We start from the raw sequence: 8,360 nt of genomic DNA, 5'->3' as shown, positions 1-8,360 counted from the left end.
TGGGGCCTGGACACGGATTTCTGTAAAGCGGTTTCGTTGTGACAGTGACAGTTGCAAAAAAGCATGATTATACATAAGACGGAACTGAACTGACTTGAAAAAGCCCTGTCATTAGTTTAGAACATGTCTTTTCTTTATTTCTCAAGTAAGTTTGACTTCAGGGACTTCAATGCAAACTGACCGAACTATTCTTAAGTTATAGAAGTGTGTAATAGAACTTTGGGCCTGCTGGCAGGCCCCAGCCCCGGCCCCGGCCACGTAAGGGGCTAAATAGAACAAATGACTAACCATACCTGAGCTTGCCATCTAGCAATGGAAAGTATATCTTCATGTGTATGGGAACCGCCAATGTTAAAATGACAGTGCTAGTCTGTCTTGTGGTACACCATACTGCTTCAGAATAAAAGTGAGAGCACCGTTTAGACAAAGATAGCAGGGCAGGCAAACTCACAGACATGAAACCTATTCAACGTGTGGTTACACTGAAGATACAGAGATCTCTATAAGCAGAGATCTCTGAGCAGATGCAGGTATTTATATCTATAAACAGTTGCAGAGTAGGAGATTATATTAAGATCTTTTACTGTTTGTGAACAGACCTCAGTTTAGCGGTAAACAAAATGGTTTACAGAGTTCATGAGCTTCTGAATAACAGCTCAATGACTAAAAGAAACAGACACATTGTTTGCTAAAGAACACTAACATTCTTGTATGTTTTCTTCTTCTTCTTCTTCCTCTTATTATTATTATTATTATTAGAGTAAAAATTATCATTCTTACTGAATAATTGATGATGTCTTTACTGAAAGGAAGAATTGCAGAGAATTAGTTTATTAATAGATCAGATCATTCAAATATATTTGTATACACATGCATAAAAAACACATTGTTGCTGTCCAAAAAAAGGTAACTTTACAGGTGAAGGCACAATAAATTCTAACACTTTAGCAAAATTTAATGTAAATAGCTTTAATTTATGGTCATTTTGGAGCATTTCTATTGGCCTATTCATCCTGAAATGTTCACACAATGTAAAGGGCAGCTGCTGCATCCAAAAGACGTAGAAAATATTTTTATTTTTATTTTTATTTTTTTTAAGAGATAACATGCAGCTTATATATCAGCATAAAGCAGCTCATCAAGACAGTACAGATAAATTAAGCTGCTAGCTGCGTGAAACCATGAAGGTTACCACTCATTCCACTTACTTCCATAATCTGATTCAAAAAAAGGGAACATTTGTGCTGCTTTCAGCTGAAAGCACACTGACAACTCCATATTGTTTACACAGCAGAATTAGCATGCTAACATGCTAACCTCCTACCAAGCACTCTCTGACTTCAGAACAGAGCACAGAGGACCGGCTGCATCCTTTGTTCAGCTCTACAATGTTTGCCTTCGTTCTTTCACTAAGTAAGTGTCTCTTAGTTATTATACTGTTATAAAGTATGCTCTGCATGTTGAATTCCAACTCTGTCTGAATTTTCTTTTTAACAGTGATCTGTGTGTCTTGGTTAACTCAGGCTCAAGGTATGGATTCATCAAAATGGTACTGACATACTTCACTATCACAAATTTATTGCAATGAAATTGATGAAGTGCATAATTACAGTTGTATGTATGTGTGTTTTGTAGTGTCCCTCACAGGTGAAAAATTCCAACCAGCAAAGATTTATGGAGAGAAGACTTTTAAAGAGGGAGGAAAACTGCAAATCAAATGTAGCACGTTTGGTGCTGTGAACGATAGTGAGGAAGTTTTTAATTATCTTTGCAAAAATGGCATTGGAATAGAGATGAAAAAATCAAGGGATCGGGATGTTATTTTTACTATAGATGGAATAACAAAGGACTTTACAGGCAATTACAGTTGTGTCTACTCAGAGAAGGAATACGATGTTAAAGAAGCAAGAGGACAAGACTTCGAATCCATCTTCATTACGGTGAACGGTAAGAGTTTATAGCACTTCTCTAAGTAATCTGCTTGTTTATTGTTGGTATTACCACCGTACTTGGATTGAGTTTGTCATGTCTTATTATAGTGTTCCATAGTTGTCTGAGAAACTTCCAAACAGGCTATTTCCATTCAGATACTATTTTTATAGCTCTCTGTAGGTCTTTCACCTTTATAACACAATCACCTAACCACAATTATCTGAAATGATTGCAATTATTTAAGCTGACTTCAATCATAGTTCACAGTTATTAGATTTCTTAGTCATATTATGCTGCAGCAAACAAAATGTGACTTGGATGCATCGAGTTAAGGCAAATAAATGTAAACACAGAAAAGCAGTAAATGCATTCATTGAAACATCACAGCGTTTATGAAAAATTAAAAAAAAGTTCTAACTTCTAATTTGATGCTTCAACATCTTTAGATTGCAGCGCTGAGTAATGTTTGTTTATTTGTTAGCTATGTAGCTATTTCTAATGTTTTTATCATGTATGCTGGCTGAATTAGGGTTTTGCTTATTTTTTTCACTACCAATAATAACAACATGTAGCTTTTCTTAACTCTACCATAATTCTGTGCAACTGCACACATTTGCATGAGTGTGTATGCACTAAGTAAACATAGGCAAAAAAAATTACACTTGAACAAAAGTTAATGCAAATAAATTTCATTTTATGTAATTCTGGAGCATTTCTATTGGCCCATTTATCATGAAATTTTCATACAATGTAAAGGGCAGCTGTTATGTCCAAATGACACCGAAAAATAAAAAAAATAAATAAATAAACTTTTTGTTTGGAAAGAGACAACATGCAGCTCATATTCTTTAATAATGTCTAATTTGGTGCTTCAACATGTTTAGATTGCAGCGCTGAGTAATGTTGGTGTATTTGTCAGCTATGTAGCTAATTCTAATGTTTTTAGCATGTATGCTGTCAAATGAGTTTTTTTTTTGTTTTGTTTTTGCTTATTTTTTCACTCTAGATAAGAACATGCAGTGTTTCTTAACTCTATCCATAATTCAGTGCAACTGTAAACATTTGCATGAGTGAGTCACGCAAGTAAACATGGGCAAAAAAAAAATTACACTTTAATAAAAATGAATGTAAATAGATCTCACACACACTCGCATATTTTCCAAACCGCTTATTCTTCTGGGTCATAGGTGGCTGGAGCCTATCCCAGCAGTTGTAAGCAGATTTCATTTTATTTGATTTTGAAGCATTTCTAGCAAGCAAGGTGGACAAATTGGCCACTTTAGGCTTGTCAATACTTGCAAACAATGAACAAGAAAAGAAAATTCAATTATTAATCACATTTACCTATATGACAATTAATCATCAGCTTGTGGCAGTCCTAACTTAGTGATGTCATCCAATCTTGCTCATTATACAATAGGATGAATGCATCTTCTCTTGTTTACAGATTCTTTCATCCCTGCAATTATAACCTTGCCCGAGATAAGCGTGAAGGAAGGAACTGATGTGGATTTCAAGTGTACCTCTTCGAAATTACCTGACAATGATCAGAACAACAATTATGCCTATCTGTGCAAGAATGGAACTGTTATTCAGGTGAACATCTGGAATACAGAGAAGATGGAGGCAATCTTTACCCTAAAAGAAGTCAGTAAGAGAGATGCTGGATCATATACCTGTGGTCTGATGGCAGATATCCAGCCTATACCGAAAACGAGATTGCATGGAATTAATAAAGCAAGCCTTCATGTTACTGGTAAGAGCTTGACTAACGAACATAACACCAATAACAAAAATGCAGAAACTAGACAACTTGAATTCATTAGTTCAGGTGTGTCAACTCCCTACAATGCACTTATACATCAATGTAAACGTAAATAGCCTGAATAGCAGCAGCTGAATTGATAGTTAGGCTTCATTCTTAAAAAAAGGATGTGATTTTTAGTTTTACTTTGGTGTGGCATTGCATGAGAAGTGAATTACTGCTTTACTTGGCAGAAAACGTGAATGACACAGTAAGAATTGTGGTGGGCTGTTCTGTCGCGCTCCTGCTTGTTCTTTGTTGTCTGGGCCTTTATGGAGTCATTGAAAAGCAAGGTGATTTCCAGTTTCTAATTAATCTGGGACACAAAGTTTTTTTGCATAAGAACTTTTGTGGTCAGTCAGTCAGTCACTCCTAAATCAGTCAATCAATATGTTCTCTTTCTCTGCAGGATGGTGCAGATGCCACAGTGAAAGGTTTGTTTATGGCTATCTTTGTCTTTCTTTCTCACTGACGTTCATGGTTTTTCACTAAAATACACTCCTAACAGTAGTCACTGGTTTTCACTCGTAACAGTGACAGATTTTCACAGATCTGTTCCTTTTTGTTACTCTGATAGGCCTCTAACGGTAGTCATTGGTTATCACTGGTTAAGCTAAATACAGGCTGGTTTATTTCCTTTTTCTCTATATTTAATACTGTATATTAATAGTTAAATCCTATTCTCTGTTCATATTGTTCTTGTTATGTTACTGGTTCATGATCCGGTGTCGACCACAGGATGATGCGTTCCCTTTTTGTGTCTTGGTTCCTCTCAAGGTTTCTTCCTCTTGCCCTTAGGCAGTTTTTCCTTGCTACTGTCACCATTGGCTTACTTATGGGGGCTTAAACCTGGATTTTCTGTAAAGCTGCTTTGTGACAACACCTGTTGTAAAAAGCGCTGTATAAATAAACAATTACTTGTCTTCTGTTATAAATACATTGCTTTAAACAGTAATAACACACTGTCATATGCAAAGGTTTGAACACCTCCAGTCAAATGGACATTTTGTTGATTTTCTGAGTGAAAATAGGTTACTCTACAGGGAGCAAACTTAAATACAACTTGTTCGGCAAATGTTAGAGCACAATTTCTATTTATTTGCTGAGTTTAACACGTTGGAGAAAAACAACAACAACAACAACAACAACAACAAAAATATAAAATATAAAATGTGACATAACATAAATGTGCACAGGCCACATTAGGCTTTGTTTTTTGTCAACATGTCAAATTGAGTAAACAAGCAGTATCTTTGCTTTAAAATGTACAGAAAATAAGCATTAAAAGGTCCATTAAAGTGTGTTCCCTGTGGAGGATGTGTACTTATTTTCTCTTAGAAAGTCAACAAAATATTCAGTAAGACCGGGGTGCCCAAACTTTTGCACACAATTATTTTTGTGAAACAGATCGACTGAACATGGGGCTGAAGCAAGAGGAGGAGGTATTGATTCTTTTTATTGTTTTAGTGAATGAATAACTAAAGAAGGTAGAAAGGTCATTTTCAGAAATGTGTTATCTTTGTTTCCCATTTATGCCTCCATGTTGCATCTAGAAAACAAATAGTATGTATTACTGTAACAGATGACCACTGTTCTTTTTTCTTCACAACTTTTAAAGAACATATTTTATACACAGATGTAACGCAAAACCAGCCCAGGTAAGCAGATTTTTTTGTATATTTAACATTTTGTAATACCATCATATTTACATCCACTGACATGACTAAACACATGTGAAAAGCACAATAGCTGATAAAACAATACTGGGCATTTCATCCTGTTTGTCGTTTTTTTTCCTCATTTTAACTAAAACTGTTCTTAAAATGCTATGATCGGACTCAGCAGAGCTGTAGAGTGGGATGATTTCTCTGACAACAGTGAGGACGGTGAGTGTTTATATCATTAGCATTAACATGATAATCTGTTTTAACTGAGCAAACTTCTCCTTAAACATGTAGCGCACGCTAATGACGTTTACCTTTGCTATGAGATTTTTTATGATGTAAATAGTTCAGCTAACTGGTCTGATTTTATTCCAAATTATGTTATATTCAACTGTTCTCACAGATCATGGATCAAATGAGGATTTATATCAGGTGAGTTACTGCACACTTATCAATGACTTTCTGTTCTGTTGAACCTCAGTGTTTTAGAGCCAGTATGTTGCCTATAAGTTTAGTACAATATTGGGGTCTAGCCAGCCTGCTAGAATGGTGGGTCTTTATTCCCCCAAAAGTGTACTTTCTAATTGCAAGGGCAAGTATCAGACGGAGGCCAGCCTTTGGCCTGATGTTAATATTAGCTTATTAACCACAGCAGTTGAATGGGATTGCTTTTAAACTATCCTCGTCCACCACTTTCACCATCCGCTATATAATTAAGGTTGGCTTGACAAAACCAACTTGCTGTTCTTTGTATTATTGTTATACATTTTTTTTTGGGTTGCAGTTTAGAACTTTACAGGATTATTGGGAATTGTGTGCTTGTGCTTTTGGAATTGATTGCATATTTTTCATATAGCCTTTGTTTAAAAATGATTTTTTTCTCTATAGATAATAAGTAGCAGACTGTTGAAAAAATTCAAATCTGTCACAAATGATGTCACAAAGGACATCTTTCACCCTAACAACCACCTGGCATATCATAGCAACAGCCTAGTCACACCTTAGCAACCACCTAGAATACCATAGCAACAGCCTAGCAACACCTTAACAACCACCTGGGATACCATATTAATGGCCTAGCCACAACTTAATACCATATCACTCAAATGAGACATCATAACAATGGCCTAACAACACAGCCTAGTAACACCTTTGCAAAAGTAATTATGTCACTAGAGAAACTGAATCCAGTGATTCTTAACTTCATAGGCTATTTTGACAATCAGTGCTGGTATTAGCCTTTTCACGGCCCTAAGCAAAACCTGACTTTGGGCCCCTCAACTCAACCACATTCTTTACTCTTCAGTACACCCCCACATTCGTTTTATTGTTGAAAACATTTTGCCAGTAGAATTTAACTTCTCTACATAGATGATGGGACATAGGTGATCTGAGATAGGAGTTTTACTTTGGAGAACCTTGTTCTGCAGCTAGCTAGCAAAGAAACTAACATTAGCAAACTGATAAAAAAAGCTTTTTTTATTATTCAGCCCCCAACGTTGCTGCTTTGAAACAGGCCTGGCACAACAGCCTAAGCATGAGTAAAGCATCTGAAAACCACAGAGGGGCAGGCTAGATCTGTCCCACTAAATAACTCCCTCACGCTCTGTAGAAACGTATAAGACACCTTTCTAATAAATAGCTATGAAACATGCTGTCATGCTTACCATGGTGGGGAGGGTGTGTTGTAGGGCCTCAGCAGGTCTGGCACCATTGACAATATTAGTTATGTTATTAATAATGTAGTCGTGATATTGATAGGCTATGTGCTTATGTTAAGATTACAGTGTGAATTAATTTGAACTTTTTTGCATTTTCTTTGAGTAAATATGCAAACTCTACTGCCACATATGGATCTATGTATATTAAAAACATATCGATGCTACATCAATTTTGTTATTTTGACACAGAACGGTTCTAAAACAATATGTAACTTACCTTTATTTCTAAGTTTCTAAAGTATGGATTTTAACAATGTGCCTTTCCTTCATAGGTGTGTGAAGATGTGTAGAAAACCCTGCCAGCAGTGATATCTATCTTCAGAAGACTACAAAGCCCAAACAGAGACGTTAATTTTTTCACATTTTATGACTACATTTATTTTTTTTTTCACACTGCTAAAATGGCCTACATGCACACTAGTGTAAACTCTTAGTCAAAGCGAAGGCTCCAATTTATTCCACAATCTTTTGTAAATCTTGCTTTAAAATGGAATATGTTGGCTTGCAAACAAATTATATGGGTAAAAACATTAGCTCTTTGTTGATAACCGTTCCTTTCATTTAGCAGTTTTTAATTCCACATGTAACACATCTGATTGAGGTGATCAAGCCTTCAGAAACATTTGAATGTAAGAATTGAGTAGATCTGATCAGAACTGCAATAAAGCTCTGCAGGAGAACCACCAGGAGCATGGTTGGGGGTCCTGGTGATAAGATTAAACTACTACTGCACACATTTAGTCGAACACTTTCATTCTGTGTTAATGAACATATTACTGGTCATTATCTCTTGAAAAACAAAATGTTGATTTTTTCATGTTAATGTTTACAAAGTTAGTGTAACTTTTAGAGTGTAGTGTAACCTGGTTCTTGATGGTGAAAGACACCAAAATTTACAGCTGTCATTTTTCAGCAGCAATGCTGATAAAGTATGTCTGAAAAATAAATACACAGTACTGTGCAAAAGTCAAAGACCACCCTTCATTTTTTAAATTTCTAATCAAAACTGGCATTAAGTACTAAGCTATTATTTTTTCAGTGTCAAGAAAAACAAAACAAAACAGACAAACAAAGAAAATGCTTACAATTTACAGAACATTGTACAGAACCAAATATAACAACAAATGTTTCAGTATTTAATGTGTCCACTCTTTGCCTTTGTTACAGTTTCCATTCAAAAGTTTTGAGAACACAAGCAGCTTCTTTCTTTCCCTTCTCTCAATAGCAGCTTCTTCACTG

The 8,360-nt window shown here is 35.6% G+C and overlaps 1 protein-coding gene across 6 annotated transcripts; it reads left to right on the top strand.

Moving 5' to 3' along the window:
- Window positions 1-1,298: 1,298 nt before the first annotated feature.
- On the top strand, window positions 1,299-8,093 carry LOC118818469. 6 transcript variants are annotated; one of them, XM_036585732.1, is made up of 11 exons: window positions 1,299-1,413; window positions 1,498-1,530; window positions 1,636-1,947; window positions 3,380-3,688; window positions 3,931-4,029; window positions 4,146-4,170; window positions 5,144-5,178; window positions 5,373-5,394; window positions 5,582-5,622; window positions 5,804-5,832; window positions 7,394-8,093. In XM_036585732.1, the coding sequence occupies exons 1-11, from the start codon at window positions 1,389-1,391 to the stop codon at window positions 7,409-7,411; spliced, it is 948 nt and encodes a 315-aa protein (XP_036441625.1). In that variant the 5' UTR covers window positions 1,299-1,388; the 3' UTR covers window positions 7,412-8,093. The 6 variants fall into 6 exon arrangements, with proteins under 6 accessions (XP_036441625.1, XP_036441624.1, XP_036441623.1 ...); XM_036585731.1 differs by having other exon boundaries at window positions 5,579-5,622; XM_036585730.1 differs by having other exon boundaries at window positions 5,355-5,394.
- Window positions 8,094-8,360: the final 267 nt, after the last annotated feature.

The sequence above is a fragment of the Colossoma macropomum genome, unplaced genomic scaffold (genome assembly GCF_904425465.1).
Source record: "Colossoma macropomum unplaced genomic scaffold, Colossoma_macropomum, whole genome shotgun sequence".
Classification (NCBI taxonomy): Eukaryota; Metazoa; Chordata; class Actinopteri; order Characiformes; family Serrasalmidae; genus Colossoma; species Colossoma macropomum.
Note: the sequence above shows the minus strand (reverse complement) of the source record. Positions and strands in the feature narration are given on the sequence as shown.